This window comes from Hypanus sabinus, chromosome 13, assembly GCF_030144855.1.
Source record: "Hypanus sabinus isolate sHypSab1 chromosome 13, sHypSab1.hap1, whole genome shotgun sequence".
Taxonomy (NCBI): Eukaryota; Metazoa; Chordata; class Chondrichthyes; order Myliobatiformes; family Dasyatidae; genus Hypanus; species Hypanus sabinus.
This window is the reverse complement of record NC_082718.1, coordinates 109570689-109589188: the sequence shown is the minus strand read 5'-3', so window position 1 is coordinate 109589188 and position 18500 is coordinate 109570689. Positions and strand designations below refer to the sequence as shown.

Genomic DNA, 18500 nt, shown 5'->3' with positions numbered 1-18500 from the left:
TACTTAGCACAAAGAGAGACCAATCAGGATGCTTCCTCTGTCACTCTCTCGCTATGTCTTTCACTCGTTCTCTCTCCCCCCCTCCAACTCAAAAAATCGATTTCCAGGACATTGTATATAATTTGCGGGCATCAGGGAGCTGCTATCAATATGCGGGAGACTCCTGGAACTTCCGGGAGAGGTGGGGTGTCTGACAGCTATAGAGTTGTGTACACAGAAAGAAGCCATTCAGCCCATCATGTTCATACTTACCATTTTGCCCAACTACACTCATCCCATTTTCACACATATTCTTCGTGTTTATTCAAATTCCTGCCTGAAATGCAGTGACTATATGACTCTACCATTTTCCCCTCTTCACTGATATTAACCATTTTTAGCCTTAAATTCCATTAAACATCCTTCCTCTTAAACCCAAAGTGAAAGTAAATTGATGTTTTGGAGGCTCAGGTTGGAGGCTACCCAAATGGAACATGATGTGTTGTTCCTCCAACCTGTGTATTGCTCTTTCCTTTCCAGTCCTGATGAGGTCTTGGTATGAAACATTGACTGTATTCCCTTCCATAGATGCTGCATGCTCTGCTGACTATCTATGCTCTGCCTCCTATCACTAAGCTAATTTTAAATCTAGCTAGCTCACTCTGGACCCCCTGTGGCTGAGCTGTGGAACCAGCCTACAGCAGAACCTCCTTGAAAAAAAATCAAATTATCATCAGGATTTCCCTCACACAAAGCCATGCAGTCTACCCCTGCTTTGCTCCTACCTTTCCAAGTACACATAAATCCTATCCTATCCCTTGAATTTTTTTCCCAAATAATCTCCCTCCTACGACTCACTTATCCCTGCTGCTCTTCTAAAATAAAGAAAAATGTTAGATGGCCTCCATTCTAAGCTAAAAAAAATTGCAAACATCTCTACTAAGGCCTTAACAATCTCCTCCCTTGCTCTGCGTAGCATCCTGTGACGGATTTCATTCTGCCCTGGGGATTTAACCTTAAAGCACTGAAGACATCTAACAGCCCCACCTTGTTAATACCAAGATGCTCCAGACTATCAACGTACCTGCTCCCCAGACTTAATACCGTATCTTCCACATTTTTCTTCTTGGTGAAGCAGGTATTATGTATTCATTCAGGACCTGACCCACATTCTCTGGCTCCCTTTGGTCCTCACTCCTTCCCCAGCTACCCTTTTGCTTCTAACATGCTTACAGAATGAATTGCGATTTTCCTTAAATCTTGCCTCCAATAATTCATAGTACTTTATTGCCATACTAATTTCTTTCTTAAGTTCTCTTACAGTCTCTATATTCTTCAAAGGAGTCACTCAGTAACAGTTGCTGTATCTTTTTTCTCCTTGATCAAACCTTTAGCATTTAAGGTTCTCATCCTGACAACTTTGTCTTCCACCCTTATTAGAAAATTAGGCTTTGAACCCTTACTGAACCGTCAGCATACATACTGTCTCAAAAACTATCATGGATGCTTTTAATAACTGTTGTTCCATCTAAGCCCATTGCACTATGCAGTTGCAGTCAATCTATCAAATATTCCTAGCATCTGGGCTATGCTATCTTCTTGAGGCTACCATTGAGCAGGAGTTACAGAACCCTGAAGTTCCATCCTCCAGGTTCAAGAACACCTGCTTCCCTTCAACCATTTTCTTCTAAAACCACCTACACAACCCTAATCACCACCTCATTATAGCAATATTATGACCACTGTGCATTACAATGGACTGTTTATTTGTACACTTTCTCATATATTTGTGTAAGTTATATTTGATATTTTTCCTTGTATGCTTGTAATGCACGCTTTCATTGCACCTGTGCACACAGTTAATTGTGCATATGACAATAAACTGCTTTGATTTCAATATTAGGAATGTTATAACCCACTTATATTGCTCTGAGTCTGTTACATATTTGTTCCGCTAAATCCTGCTAACTTAAGGCCTACTAGTGACCGCAACATAGTGATTGCTTCTCTTTTATTCCTGGATTCTTACCATAAAGTTCCAATGGATAATTTCTCCAGGATATCCTCTCTGTCCTGATGTTCTTCCTAATCAGTAATGCAACTCCCCCCCCCTTTTGCACCACTTCTGTCATGTCTGAAACTTCTACATCCTAGAACATTAAGCTGATTATAATATATCCAGTGTCTATAAAAAGTATGCACCCTATGTGGAAGTTTTCATGTTTTATTGTTTTACACATTGAATCACAGTAGACTTAATTTTTTTTGACATTGATCAACAGAAAAAGACTTGTGTCTAAGTGAAAACAGATCTCTACAAAGAGATCTAAGTTAATTACAAATATAAAACCCAAAATAATTGACTGTATAAGTATTCACTCTCTTTAATATGACACATCAAATCATCACTGGTAGAGTCAATTGGTTTTAGAAGTCACGTGGTTAGTTACATGGAGGTCCACTCTGTGCAGTCAAGGTGTTTCAATTGATTGTAGTAAAATACACCTCAATCTATAAGGTCCAACTGCTGGTGAGTCAGTATCCTGGCAAAAACTATACCATGAAGACAAAAGAACACTCCAAACAATGCAAAAAGATGATTGAAAAGCACAAGTCAAGAGATGGACACACGTAAATTGCCAAGTCACTGAATATCCCTTGGAGTACAGCTAAGTCAATCATTAAGAAATGGAAAGAATATGGCACAGCTATAAACCTGCTTACAGCAGGCCATCCTCAAACACTGAGAAATGTGCAAAAAGGGGAATAGTGTGGGAGACCACCATAACAACTCTGGAGGAGTTAAAAGCTTCAGTGGCTAGATGGGAGAGATTGTGCATACAACAACTGTTGCCTGGGTGCTTCACCAGTTGCAGTTCTAAGGGACAGTGGCAAAGAGAAAGCCACTGTTGAAAAAATATCACTTGAAATCTTGGCTAGGGTTTGGAAGTAGGTTTGATGGTCTGATGAAACCAACATTGAGCTTTTTGGCCATTATACTAAACACTGCACATAATCAAAAATGCACCATCCCTACATCGCTATTGTGAAGTATGGTGGTGGCTGCATCATGCTGTGGGGATACTTCATTGCTGCAGGCCCTGGAAGACTTGTGAAGGTGGAGGATAAAATGAATGCAGCAAAATATAGGGGAATACCAATACAGTCTGTAAGAGAACTATGACTTGGGAGAAGATTTGTTTTCCAGCAGGACAATGAACCCAAGCATAAAGCCAAAGTTACACAGGAATGGCTTAAAAACAATAAAGTTAATGTGCTGGAGTGGCCATGTCCATATCTCAATCCAAATGAGAATTTGTGGCTGGAGTTGAAAAAAGCTGTTCACTCACAATCCCAGTGCAATCTGACAGCATGAGCTGTTTTGTAAAGAATGGGAAAAATTGCAGTGTCCAGATGTGCAAAGCTGACAGAGACCTATCCACACACTCTCAAGGCTGCAATTGCTGCCAAAAGGACATCTACTAAATACTGACATGAAGGGACTGTAATTATGGAATTAATTATTTTCTGTATTAATTGTAATAAATTTAGACCAATTTGTAGAAATTTGTTTTCACTTTGAGACAAAGGAGTCTTTTCTGTGATCAGAGTCAAAAAAGCCAAATTAAATTGACTGTGATTTGATGTTGTAAAACATGAAAACTTCTAAGCGGGATAACCACGTTTTATAGGCACGGTGTTAGCAGTAGATTTGGTTAATTAGGACACATTGGGGGCAAGTACATTTTGGCCCAATTAAGTTAAAAGTTATTAAAAAAAGACCAAGTACTGTTTAACTGAGTAACACTTTATGTATTTAAATAAAATACAGAACAAATTAGAACCCTACAATACTATAAAATTGTGTATTTGTTCTTAATAGTTCTCAACAGAGGAAAGAATCCAGTGTACACTGCCGTGTTCTTTTGACTGCCTCTAAGTGAACAATATTCATACAGTCCCCTAGTGCAGATAAGGACTGCCTTCATGCAATGTTTTTGGTGATTGCATCGTCCAAGGTTTCATTTTCATTGTAACATTTAAGATGATTATCGATACTTCCAAATTCTTTGTAGTTCCTAAATTGTTGAGGCTCATTTTTATTTTTAGTTTTATTCGTGGCCATTTCTGGAATCTCCAAGTCTGAATGCTTGAAACAGCAGTGAGTAAGACAGTTCAGAATTGTCTTACTGCTTATTTCTCACCAACTATCAAGTGATTAAAAAAAACACTGCTTTTTGAACACACACATAATTCATGCTATTTAACCGATGGCCCAATTAACCAGAATCCACTGTAATATGTTAACATCCACTTTAAAGCTGCTCCCTCTGGCTACTGATCTTTTAGCTACTAGATACTTTTTGGCTTTTAAACAACCACCCCAAATCTAAACCTTCCTGGATTTATTCCGATACATTAGCATCCTAATAAGAAAACCTAAGCAGCACACAGTGCTCCAGCTGTAGTTTGGATAATATTCTTCACATCTAAGGCATAACATTCCCTCCATTACACTTGCAATAAGCAATTTAATTGGTTAACTTCCAGTATTAGTTGTACCCGAATGCTAGCATTTTGCAAAACATGCACTGTCAATGGACACCCAGTCTTTGACCTGTAATATTAATTATTTCACTCTTTTACTGATACTGCTTGAACTGCTGAGTATTTCCAACATTTTCTGTTTTCATTTCAGATTTCTAATGTCTTCAATTTTTTTGTTTTTCAATCATTGAGTAATTAATTGAGACACAGAACTCCATTGTCAACATCATTTAAAACAGATCGGGGATGAAAATATATACGTTTTCAAAACAATTGAAAATTGCTACCGGCTGCTTATGAAATGATCATAAACTTTAAATGGCATTAACTTACTAACGATGAACTAGTCTCTCCAAGAATCTCTGCACATAAATGCATTTCGCACAGTGAAAAAAGGTTTGTTATTGAAAAACATTTTAAAGTGTGTAGTTGTGATAAGTGAAGGCTTTGTTCAGTTTGCAAATAAAATAATTACAATGTTACTTTAATCTTAAGAATTCTTATGCAGTACAGCTACCTCAGAGCCAAGATTCAGCAGTAGAGGGAGCCAGCCATCACATTTCATTGAAATGAGCAGTCAACGGACGCTGCTCGACCTGCTGAGTTCATCCAGCTTGTTTGTACGTGTTGATTTGACCACAGCATCTGCAGTATACTTTGTGATCACATTTCATGCCATGGCTTAAATTCTCTTTGGCTAATAGTTTGCTAACAGATCACAAATTATCATATCTAAAGACAAACAATTTGATTTTACACCACAGTTAGAATTCAGGAAATGAATATGAATCCTTTTATGTCAAACGAACCTAACTAAAGGCTCATTGCCTATCTAAAGAATAAAGATTACCATCACGTTTTTGTCTTGATAGTGCTGAGGGTACCAATTGGGAGTTGAAATTTGGAAACTTCCATTCTCTTCATTCCTTCACAACTTGAAGTGCAGTGTGCCTCAGCAAGGACTTGGCAGTCAAGTCTGTGCAAAGGTGAGATTTATAATGCTTAGATTCTAAAAAATGCCAAAGAAAGCTAGGGTTGATCTAAGCTATCCCTTTGTCCTCTGGCAATTAATATTAAATTATTAAATTTAGTTAATATTAAAAGTGAAATATACTCTCTTCTCCAGATTCATTTCAAAATGCACAGACATAATCCAAACAAAAGCATTATCCTTCTTGAATTCAGTTACTTTAGTATTTCATCGTGCTAATCTTATTTTTTGATGATGGATCCATCTGATAAATCTCCTTGGTAAATATCAAAGTATTTATTTAATATTACTGTTATAACACTTCTGCTAACCATAATTTTGACCTGGCTACCTCATTGCAATCCTATTTTCATCTGGATTTAGACATTTATTTATGTTGACGCAAGAGACTGCAGATGCTGGAATCTGGAGCAACATAAAAGATGTTGGAGGAACTCAAGCAGATTAGGCAACATCTACAGAGGGAAATGACCGTCAATGTTTCAGATCAAGAGGAAGGCCTCTACCTGAAATGTTGACTGTCAACTTTCTTTCATAGGTGATGCCTGACCCACTGAAAACAAACCCAGCCTATCCAATCTCTCTTTAAAGCTAAAGTCCTCCAGTCCGGGCATTATCCTAGTGAATCTCCCTTGCAGATTCTCCTGGGTAATCATTTCCTTCCTATAGTGTAGCAAGCAAAATTGCACCAATACTCCAGTGCAGCCTAACATGTGTCGTGGAAATTTGCATTATAATATCCTTATGCGTGTATTATTGTGCCCTGACCTATGAAGACAAGCATGCCAAATGCCCTCTTCACCACCCTTTAAAGCTGTGTAACCACTTTAAGATAACTATGGAATTGAAGCCCAAGGTCTCTCTGTTCATTGACATTTAGTGCTCTTTCATGTACTGTACATATTCTACCTCTGACACCCAAAATGCATCACCTTGCATTTGTCAAAATTAAATTCCACCTGCCAGCGCTCAGCATAACTTTTCAACTCACCTCTACCCTGCTGTAGCCTTAGAAAGCCTTTGCTATCAATGACACTAATTTTCATGTAAATTTAATAATACCTCCCACATTCATATCCAAGTTATTAATATACTTTACAAAAAAATAGATCCATGTACTAGCCACAGATTTCCAATAAGCACCTCTTTGGCTCTTATTGCCAAGCCAGTTCAACTTGGATACAATGAACCTTCTGGACTTGCCTACCATGTGGAACCTTGACAAAAGCCTTATGTAAGGTCATATGGACAACATCCTCTATTCTGCTTTGATCAATCCTCAGAACGAAAACCATGAATGAGGATGAATGAAGACCATCTTAGTAGTAAGATTAAATTTTTTTTTACTGAGTCATATCAGCACTGTACACGCTCTCAAAAGCCCACACATTAAGTGAGGGTCTTCTGCATGTAAGAGGCCCAATCGATTCATTACACGTCCAATCGTGGGTATACCCACAATGCTTTTATGAGAGGAGTTCCAAGATTTTAACCCTGTAATGGCGAGGGAATGACAATATATTTCCAAGTCAGGATGGCATGTGGCTGGGAAGGCAACTTATAGGTGGTTTTGTTCTCAAGCTTTTGATGGTGATGTGCATCTAGCTGGTAGAAGCCATGGGTTTGGAAAGTGCTGTCTAAGGAGTTTTAGTGAGCTGATGTATTTTGTAGGCAGTATGTACTGGTGCCACTGTTTGCTTCAGTTCACAGGCAGTGAGCAAGACTGTCCTAGCATTTTTGCAATCTGCTGTTGTCCTTCAAAACTAGTGACTTCCAAGCTTGATTCTAGTTTTTCTCCCCTTGTCCAGCCTCTTTCCACCTGCATCCATGACACCTATGATAACTGCCATTTTGACAACGAGCTTGCCTTTATCATGGACTGTGCCTTTCACCACTCCTTTTGAACTGGAGTAGCTAATCTTTAAAATCTATGGTAAGAATGTTTATAGATCGTACCTTATCATTACTCAATTCTGGCCAGAGCAGTTCAAAATTTCCATTGTGTACATACAACTTTTTTCCATCATTTAATAATGAAAATTTCAAAATCGCATCACTATCCTATCAGACAATTATGTGAAGAGATAAGATTGAATTCTATTCTCATATTATTGAAGCTCTTTCTGTCATCTTTATTTCTCTGCTCCATCCTTTCTAACAACAAAAAAAAAACCCTGAACAACACACACAAAATGTTGGCGGAACTCAGCAGGCCAAGCAGCAATTATGGGAAAGAGTATTCCACCCCCCCCCCCCCCCACACAGATGCTGCCTGGCTTGAGTTCCTCCAGCATTCTGTGTGTGTTGCTCAGATTTCCAGCATCTCCAGATTCTCCCATTTGTGGGGAAAAAACACAGAAGCTGGAGCAGGCCAAGCAGTCATTCAAGCTTTCTCCATTCATCAAGATCACAGCTTCTACCTTAGTGCCATTTTCATGTATTATTAATCGATCGATATATCTAGTATACTGTATATTAAAGTAATCTCTGTTTTGAATAAACTCACTGCAGTCCAGAGTAAAGAATTCTGATTCATTGTCCTTTAGTTATCAGATGATCAGCATCAACACATTGTACTGGCACACATTTCTTTTTAAAATTTACCTCGGGTAATTGAATCACATTTTTGCCTTTCTTAACCTATTCCCTATTTTGTGTTGCATCTGATCTGCATCCCTACAGATCAATATATATATACTTACTCAAGCTACTCAATCTTGTCTAACTGCAAATTATGTATGGAAGAAATGTACGTATGTATGTATCTCTACTAAATACCAGTTTTCTTCATAGATTCCAATGCTAGGTGGAATCTAGGATTTCTGTTGCATATTATGCCAAAAATTCTACCTTAAGACACAGCAAAAGTGGGAACTGCTTCCATAATAGGTAGTTTATCAATTGATGAGACATAATTGGGCTGTCAACATCCTGGGTTTAGATACTCAACTGATAACTTTTCTTCCTTGGCGGTCATGCTCAAATGAGATGCAACTTCTGTGTTGCCTTCCTTTTCTCTGGCATAGAAGCTGGATTTTCTTTGTTTAATACATTTAAAAGGTGCAACTGAGATAAGATGACAGAATAATTGCAAAATGAAGTCACTATATTGGACGGTGCAGAACAAGTTAGTAGTTGAAACTTTGCTCAGTTCATTACAGCTTTACAAACCAAAATCATACCTGGATACATAAAAAGACTGCAGATGCTGGAACCTGGAGCAAATAAATGAGCCATTTGAAGGAACTTAGCATGTCTGGCAGCATCTTTGGAGGGTAGTGGACATTCATCATTTTCATAATCTGCAAACCTTTGTTGTTTCCAACTACTGCTTCTCAACCTCTCCCTCCCCTCTTTGACTCCATCTGCCAATCATCACCTCCTCAACAGGGATCCAGCAATTGCTAGCTAGCTGTTGTCAAAACTCACTTCTTTAGCTATCTTCCCTTTGCTCTTCCAGTCTGGCTGAAGGGTCTAAACCTGAAATATCTACTGTCTGTTTTTCTCCACACATGCTGCCTGAGTTCCTTCAGCTGCTCATGTATTTTTGCCAGAAGTCATACATTTGGTCCTTAGCTTAAACAGCTTGGGGCAGGAAACAACGTAACAGATCATATATAAACCAATAGCAGCTTACTTTGTGATTTCATGAATACTATATGGCTAAGTTACAATAAACAGAATAATGTATACACAAGCTTTCATAGTTCACTTTATACACAGATTAACTATTACAATTCATGAGTTGCACAATTAAAAAAAAAATTGACATTCTGTATATTGAACAAGGTGGGGTTTAATCATTGTAAGCTTTGGAATAGAATTTGCTTCAGTTCAAACTTCCATCCTCTCTCCCACATCTATTACTCTCGGCAATTGCAGGCTCAGCAAAGACTGGTATGGCTGCAATCACTTCATGAGCGTCTCCAAGTAATATTGTACTAACTGGCTATTCTTCATTTAGTTCAGAATCTATCTTAGAATTATATAACACCATCAAACCATGTTGTAAATGCATCTAACAGCAACCTGAAAATCATAAATAGAAGGTACTGGTCAACTTATCTCCCCTTTCACTCCTCTCCAAGTACAACAGCAAAGCACAATTAAAACTATCGCTCATTAACAAAGCCCTAGAAATTTTAGTGAACTTCACTCAGAACTGAAAAGAGCAAGATTCAATGAGAACATTTACGCTGTGATTCATAGCCTAATGATTATGCATATGCATTAAATTCAAGATGTGGTACAGACTATTTGCTCTGATTACACAAGTAACTGCTGCATTTTTTTTTACAATTAGTGATAATAGTATCTATCTTCCACATGGTGAACAATAAATAAATCTTTTCATCTAACATTGCATTCAATACGGATGCAAACTGACAATAATAATAGAAATAAAATCTAGACAAAAGATTCAAAGCAATTTGCAGCTCGGAGAATATTAGGCAAACCTAGTGTTCATTGTTCACAAATCCCTTCATACATTAATTCTATACTTAGAATTCTATCATATTATATATGTAGCATTTACATGTGTTTGCACAAGGTTTCTACTACAACAGTCATGATAATCAATGCCATGGCTCATTCAATTTTTATGTTTTGATTAAAATATTCAATAACTGTAATGCCTGATGAGATAAATATAAATATCAAATTTTACTAAGACTATTTAGAAAGTATTAACATATTTATTGTGTGCCTCATTAATATCAATGAATAACATGCAGTCCCACATACTGTCTCTTGTTATCACACAACAGTAGAGAACTAGATAAACTCAGGAATGCTGGCCAATTAAGCCACAGAAACAAATTCCCAAACCTGTGATCACTAAGTTACTGTGGAAATGCAGTCATTCATACTATTCATTTTTAAAATCAGGAAGTGAAGAAGAATAAGTAAAATAATATTGTTAGTTTTAAACCTCATGATTAAACTTTACAAGTCTTTGTATAGGTGATGCTGATATTTCTCCAATAGTCATTTACTAAGTGCTTTATCTTTTGAAAATAATACTATTGCTTACTCCCTTATTCTGCTTGAACCAGCAAACAAAAGACAGACAGCAATATATTCTACTCTTAACAAAAGGCTTGATTTAAATATAGTAATTCAAAATAGCCTTAGCATAATATCGAGCTGTCTAACTTAAAATAAAATTAATTACTTCAATAAATAAATTATTACTCATCTGCATCAGACAACAAAGTTGCTAAGACAATTTGAGAATCAGTGTTTAAAATTAATTGTCACATATCCGAGCCCAGCTCTGCACATTGCTTGTCTGAAATATGATTGGCTAATGATTCGATGATGTCGAGAAGTAAGGCTTGGCTTAGAGATCGTAGGTTGGGCAACTTGGAGACCTTAGATGGAAGAAAAAAAATGAATTTAACATATAAGGGACTTGCATAAAGGTTAGCAAGCTTTTAAATTAAATTAATCTTAAAGCAATATCAGCAAAATTCACTACTAAACTGCAGTACAGCAGTTAATTTTTAGAAGAATAACAAATTCAGATGTAAAATTGGTGCATATCATTGAATAATCCAATGTCAAAACAGGTTTCAGAACCTTATAGAAGCTCTTTATGTTTAAAAAAATGCCAAAATCAGCTAGCTTCTCCTCCCTGCTGATCCTGCTCTAATCCATGCATGCTGCAAGAATCCCTTGCCTGTTGGGCAGGGGTCAAGATTGAGGGTTCTTAAAGAACAGAAGTTAACATGATGACTGTTCATTGGTTTGTCAACACAAAACCTGCAAAAATTTTTACACACTCAAAACAATGATGGAACTCTGCAAGTTTTAAGCTATATTGACCATTCTGTTGAGTATCTTGCTGTACGTACAATTACAAATTGCTATAACTTTCACACTGCACATTCAGATGGAGACATAACAAAGATTTTTACACATGTATATGAAGGATTCAAGGAATAAAATCAATTCAATTCAAGTTAGGCAGCATCTATGGAGTAGAGTAAACCATTGATGTTTTGGGCCAACACCCCTTGTCAAGAAAGTACAAAATGCAACAGAAATCCATCAGACCACAACACACAAGTGAAAGTCCCTGTCTCCTATTCGGGATTGGGGCATTGGGTTAGGTAGAGGAAGATTCCTTCAAGGAATACTTGAGCCATAGAGGAAAATGTTAAACTGAGAATCTGATGGCTCATTAGTGCAGCAAATGGTGTGCAATAATCATTCACTGTAGACAATGGTATTGTATAGATGTGATATGAAGTTTCATTATGATTCAATGCAACACTTTTAGAAAGAGACATAATAGTTTGTTAATTTGCTTCATAGAAATGAGACTTCAAATAGCCATTATTGCCTACCACAGTACTGGAATGATGTAATAATTTACATAACTGTAAGACTACAGCGTACAACTTCTGTATGATCTAGACTATTAAAAAAACTTGTAAAATCTTTAATGCCAAGAATTTGTTAACAAGACATAACATTTATTATTCATGATACAGTAATATGAACAATTGAAAGTCGTCAGTGATTCAGATGCTTAACTTCTGTGGTTAATACTTTCCATTTATACAGTATGCATACCATACCTTTAAATAGAAATTGACATCAAAGCATGCTGATATAATGAAAATGATCTACAACTTGGTCAGAGGTATATTTTAAAGGGTTTCTTAAAGATGAGAGATAGTGAGATTTTTAAACTTTTTTTTTACAGCAAAAGCACAGTAACAGGCTCTTCTGGCTAACAAGCCCACACTGCCCAATTACACCTATGTAAATTATTAACCTACTAATGTGCATAGTTTTTGGAATGTGGGAGGAAACAATAGCACCGGAAGGAAACCATACAACTCATGGGGAGAATGTACAAAATCCTCTCAAACAGCAGCAGGAATTGTTCCTGGCGCTGTAATGGAGTTACTCTAACCACTACACTCCGGATCTCCCCAGATTGAGGGAAAGAATTCTACGGCTAGTAGCTACACAGTAGAAGACAAAACTACATGAAAGCAGTCACCATTTTTCTTTAAGTAGAAGGACAGTAAGGTTAGATTCTGGAGAGAGTTCAAAATTAACTACATGAGTGGGAATAGTAGCTGTAACTCACCTGAGCACCATCCTACTCATCAAACTGACAGCAGATAGAAACTGATATAGGATGGTATGGCAAATGACACAAAGGCTATAATCATTCCTCAAGCCCTGAATGCAATCTTAAAGGAAGTTTCAATAAATCTGTGATTTCAAATTTTGTAGCAAAGATTCATACCTGGGATAGCAAGGAAGTTGCACACTGATTTGGGTAAAAATTATACATTGTGAAACAAGAAGTGACTAGAAATTGAACATTTTAGATGGGGGGGTTAGGGGGTCAAGGCTAGATAAGTATCCAGCAGCAGAACAAATGTACACACAGTGGCCACTTCCTTAGGTATATGAATGGAACCTAGTGTCGTCTTCTGCTGCTGTAGCCCTTCCACTGCAAGTTTTGAAGCATTGTGCATTTAGAGATCTTCTGCACACGACTTGTAATGCATGGTTATTTGAGTTATCATTGCTTTCCTGTCTGCTTGAACCAGTCTGGCCATTCTCCTCTGATATCTCTCATTAGCAAAGCATTTTTCCCCCACAGAACTGCTGCTCATTGGATGTTTTTTTGCTTTTTGCACCATTCTCTGTAAACTCTAGAGATTGTTATGTGCAAATCCCAGGAGATCAGCAACTTCTGAGATACACAAACCACCCTGTGTGACCATGGAATGATTGTTGGTGCCAAAGTCACATTTCTTCCCCATTCTAATATTTGGGCTGAACAACTGAAACTCTTGACCATGTCTGCATGCTGTTACGCATTGAGTTGCTGCCACATAATTGGCTGATCAGATATTTGCAGTAAGCAGTGGGTTTACCTAATAAAGTGGCCATTGAGTGTACGTTACATATATATTCTCCTTTGGCAAACTAGTTTTTTATAACCTCCTTCTCTTTACTCAACCATATCACCTTTAATATTTCTATCCTGTCTCAAATTGCTGAGTGATTACTGTAATGCCCCACTTGGTTTTATTCCCTGGCTGGGACACATTTGATCAAAACAAGGACATCATTTCAAAGCCATAAGTGATTTAAGAGAAATGTTAACTGCTTTGTTTTCTTACAACATATTATTGCATGTAAAAGTATATTTTTATTTTGATGTAATAGGCTGTGAATCTGGCAGGCATGTTCAGTACTTCCTGGAAAAGTTGCATTGAACTTCTACCACTAGAATCTAGTGATAATGAAAGAACAAACACAAGAGGCCACAAATAAAAATAGGGTTTCCTTTCATCAGGGAAGAATAGCATTATTGCCAGATTCTGCCTGGATGATATACTTTTTAAAAAAAAAACAGAATTGCAAAGATCCAAAGATTAAGAAAAATTACTAATCATGCCAAAATAATATGCTCTCAAATCAATTTAAATTAAACAGTTTAAGGTTTACATCACATAGACACACACCCTATGAAGATATAGAAATTAATTACAGCATTTCACTGGTCAAAAATTCAGATTGCTCGATCATGTAACAAGGCAGGTTTTTATGCATTGTTGAAGCTTTCAGCTTTTATAATTGATGTTTTATTTCACATTAAGTGCAGATATTACAATATCACATGAAATAGACAAAAACATCTAGAATACATTGTCATTGCATTCGCGCAACAAGGTTCTTTGATCAGGCATTAGCACAAAAAGAAAACTTACAAAATTTCAATATTGACTAAATTGTGCTGAACAGAACTATGTATTTGCACCATGTACCATGTATATCCCTCACATTCCTTTCCAGTACGAGGAATTAGTGTAAACCATTTACCTCCAAGTTAACAGATTTTTATTAATATTCAATTAATCTTTGCTGCATTCACCTGAATAAAACAATAGTGATGTTTTGTGATCACAAGTCTTTCCTCTGTGCGTCTGTGCAGAAAAAGGAAGGAACTTCATCTTTGGGCTGCATGAAGGCATGCTTGAACAACACAAATGCGACCATTTCTTTCCTTTTACAAGTGCTGTTGAGTTTCATAAAGAATCTTCCTCGATGGCAATGGGCTTTGAAAGCCCACAGAAATTTAGTCATGGAGCTCTGCATCAGCTGTAGTTAGCAAAGCGCAGATACAAAGAGAGTGCCAAAGACAATGGTGGAGAAATCAATCCTTGAGATGACGAAGCTCTCATTTTCATAGTGCAGCGAGGAAAGTAGGATAGATTGGAAGGTAAGCTGGTAACATTAGTACGCTAAAGATGGTGTCATTGCCAGATTGATAGTGCAGTAAAATGCTGAGTGTCAAAAACCATGAGAATATGAACAACTGAACTCAAACTTAGTAACCAGCCAACATCGACAGGATTCATTCCCAGAAATTGGTGGAAGCCCAATAATTTGCACTCAAGTTATATTAAGTTTCAAAAACTGATACAGAGCAGGCAGTTGGAAAAGCACAAAAGAAAGATGAAGGGGAATATATAAAACAAACCTTAAAACTATATTGCAATCACAAGATAATCTATACAGCAATCATAACACAGTAATATCCATTACAAATTTGTTTAAGAATTTCTTAGTCTTAACCTCAAATGAAAGGATAAGACTTCTCCAGCTATAGTCAAGATGGTATAAAAGGACAACAGACTCTCATTGAGTCAAACAGGACCCTACCTACCTTGGTAAAGTGATGTACAATAATGTGAAGACAGTGCTTCTTCATATCCAAGGCCTGAGTCTTATCAGCTGCTTCCAGAATCTGTAGGGAAAGGGGAACTGTTTAATTTATTAATTATGATTATTTGTAATGTTATTGACTGAACATTAAGGTACTGTTTAAGAAAATATTAAAGACATTTCCTCCCATAATCAAAAAAAATTGTTGAACAGATGGGTTTTAAAGGCATAATCTTTGAAGTTAGAATTTAGGGAGATAATGGAAAACCAGGATAACTAAAAGCAAATGCAAATGCTGTACATGAACGATAAGAAACTAAATCTTGAGAAATAAGAGGGCATTGGAGACTATGGGCAGAGTAAAATATTAAAGAGTAATACCATGGCCTTCTGATAATAGAGGTGAAAAAAAAGCACCAAGGCAGAGGTTTTGTGATCACGAAGGAAAGTATTTTTAATTGAAGGTTTTAACTATGATAATGATCGACATAAGCATCTTGTTTGAATTGTAGTTAATTTCTGGAGTGTAGTCAGGATGTTTTTCTGCAGAGATATGATTTTAAATCAAAGAAGGACACACTAAGTGGTACAGTAATATTTTGTATATACTTGGCACCTACTTCAAATAAAACTTTCATTGAATACACTGCGAGAATAGAAATTCTGAAGTTAATTGAGGAAAATATAAAAATTGTCCTTTAAGAAAAAAAGAAAATTTTCTGTATTTTGATAAGCAGATCTGCTGCTTTATATTTACTACTCTGAATTCAGACACTTTGCTAAAACACTTAAAATAGTTCATCTCTGCACACAGGAATAATAACTTTTCATTAGAAAATAAACAGACAAACCTTAGATAATCTCATCTAGATAAAAGCATTGTTAACTTGCAATATCACCAGAAGAGTCCAGTAAAAAATCATCTGAAGTGTGAAGATGACTTTCCAAATAGGACCTGATGGCACATTTGCAATGAACTTAAAAGACAAATCACCTGCAGTACATTTTCCACTGTCACATTCATTTCCAGGTTCTGTTTACAATATGCTTGCAGTCTATTATTTGTGAAGCCATAATAATAAGGTGCTGAAAACAAGTATCTGTAAAACTGATGTCAAGGAAACTTAACTCACAATTAAATGTAGATATATACCTACATGTTAAACTCCTGCCACAATTAGTCAATCAGTCATCCTTGCTCTTTGGATTTCTCTTTTTTGAGACCTTGGCTTCAATGAAAAAAAACGTTTATTGTTCATACCTAGTTACCCTTGAGAAGTTGGTAGTAAGATATTCTTAAACTGTTCGTGGAGAAGGTGCTTTCTCATTGCTGGGGTACACTTGATGAGGATGAAAGGACAGTGATATATTTCCAGTAATCTAAGGAAAGGTGGTGTTGCTCCCATCAGCTTGCTGTCTTTGACCTGCTTGATGGAATTGATCTGTATTGCTACTGCAAGTACAATGCCACTAGGTACCCTTTAACCATCATCCCCTGCCTATCATCTCCCTCTCTTCCATGGATCACTGTCCTCTCCTATTAGATTCTTTCTTCTTCATTTATGATTCTACTACTGAGCTGTGTGCAATTGGAACCTCTGATTAACATTTTGATGGTGTATTTTTGGGTTGACTGAGCGATCTAGCACTTTTCTGTCTCTAAGTGAGCTCAGGGAGGTTGGAAACAGAGTGCATGGCCTGGAAATCTGCAAACCCATGATCAACTCCGTTGTTTCTCTCTGATTGAGGTGTTGAGCAAGGTTGAAGTTGACGAAGACGAGATCGAAAGATGGACAGGTGCTGTCTGCTTGTGTCTGACCGGTCTTCCTCTCCTTCTCTCTAGCTGCTGTCAGAGGAAAGTGCAGGAGTCTTGTGTTACACATTGTAGGGATTGATCAGTGAGGCTCGTGGCTATGGACTCATTTTGGGGGACTTTGAGGTTAATGTTTCATGTGTTACTGGATTCTGGTTACTGTCTTGTGCTGTTCTTGGGCAATTTGATTGGAGTGATTGGTGTGAACTGGAGTGCTTTGGGCAAGTCTGGCTCTGTAGCCAGTTAGTGGCGCTGAGCTGAGCTGAACTGAATACTCCTGAATTTCTGGTTTGATGTTGATATTCTATGTGTTGTTTGCTCACATTTTGTCATTTGCACATTTATTCTTCCTCTTTTGCATGTTGGATGTCTGATTTTTTTTTTTTAGGAAGGGGTTCCATAGTGTTTCATTGTTTTGTGGCTGCCTGTGGGAGGATGAATCTCAGAGTTGTATTTTGTATATATATTTTGATAATAAATGTAGTTTAAACTTTAAAATTTAGCTCTTTGCCTCTTCTATCTAGCCCCTCCCAGCTTCTTACTTCACCCACCTACCTTCCTCCTCGCTTGGACTCTATCATCTTCCAGTTTGCACTCCTTTGCCTCCGTTTGCCCGCCCCACCCATTATTCTGACTTCTGCCCTCTTCCTTTCCAGAACTGATGAAGTACCTTGAATCAAAACGTTGACTGTTTATTCCCCTCCATGGATGCTGCCTAACTTGTTGAGTTCCTTATTATTCAGAATTAGGTTTAATATCACTAACATATGTTGTGAAATTTGTTGTTTTTGCCACAGCAATACAGTGCAATGCACAAAAATGTTATAAATTACTATAGTAAAAATATATTATCCATATAATTTCACCTCTCTCCCATTATCCCACAAGCCTAATAACTGTAATCCAATATTTACTCAAATTTTCTGTGCATACCTTTTCAAAACAACTGAGAACGTGACCAGCGTAATCAGTTTTTCCGTATGATGAATAACAGATTTGAATCAGTATTGTTACTATGACTAAATTAGCAAAAGTGTATATTGCCACTGCTTGCTTAGTAGTGCAGACAGAAGATGGAATTGCTGCTATGTAAGCAAAATTAGGACTAAAGGATACAAAGAGTCCTCTGGAGGCATATTGACTTCACCATAGTACACATAGCGAAGGAGTGACTCAAAAGCTTGTCGACTTGGTACCATTTCTCCAATAGAAATATTAACTTGTCCATCTTCAGGCATGAAAGACCGAAACATGGCTTCAAAATAACTAATAAATATAAATGCATAAATAACAGTAATCAACCGATCCAGTACAAGACACTAAGTCAGATAATAGACTTGAATTGAAATAGTAAGAATATTTTGAGAGCACATTGTGTTTGGAAAAATGTTAAAAGTTTAATTGTATCATTAAGTCTGGCAAGTGATTGAAAAGTTAAATAATCAATTTTGATATAATTCA

At 37.0% G+C, this 18500-nt stretch overlaps 1 protein-coding gene across 1 annotated transcript in view; it reads right to left on the bottom strand.

The window, feature by feature from the left end:
• Window positions 1-10195: 10195 nt before the first annotated feature.
• Window positions 10196-18500, bottom strand: part of lztr1 (leucine zipper like post translational regulator 1) — a 72724-nt gene continuing 64419 nt past the window's right edge. The window contains exons 18-21 of the mRNA XM_059988438.1: window positions 18156-18305; window positions 16221-16326; window positions 15228-15308; window positions 10196-10893 (exon numbers count right to left, since the gene is read on the bottom strand). Of these exons, the coding sequence (XP_059844421.1) occupies window positions 10777-10893; window positions 15228-15308; window positions 16221-16326; window positions 18156-18305 (454 nt within the window). The 3' untranslated portion in view covers window positions 10196-10776. The remainder of the gene's footprint in view (window positions 10894-15227; window positions 15309-16220; window positions 16327-18155; window positions 18306-18500) is intronic.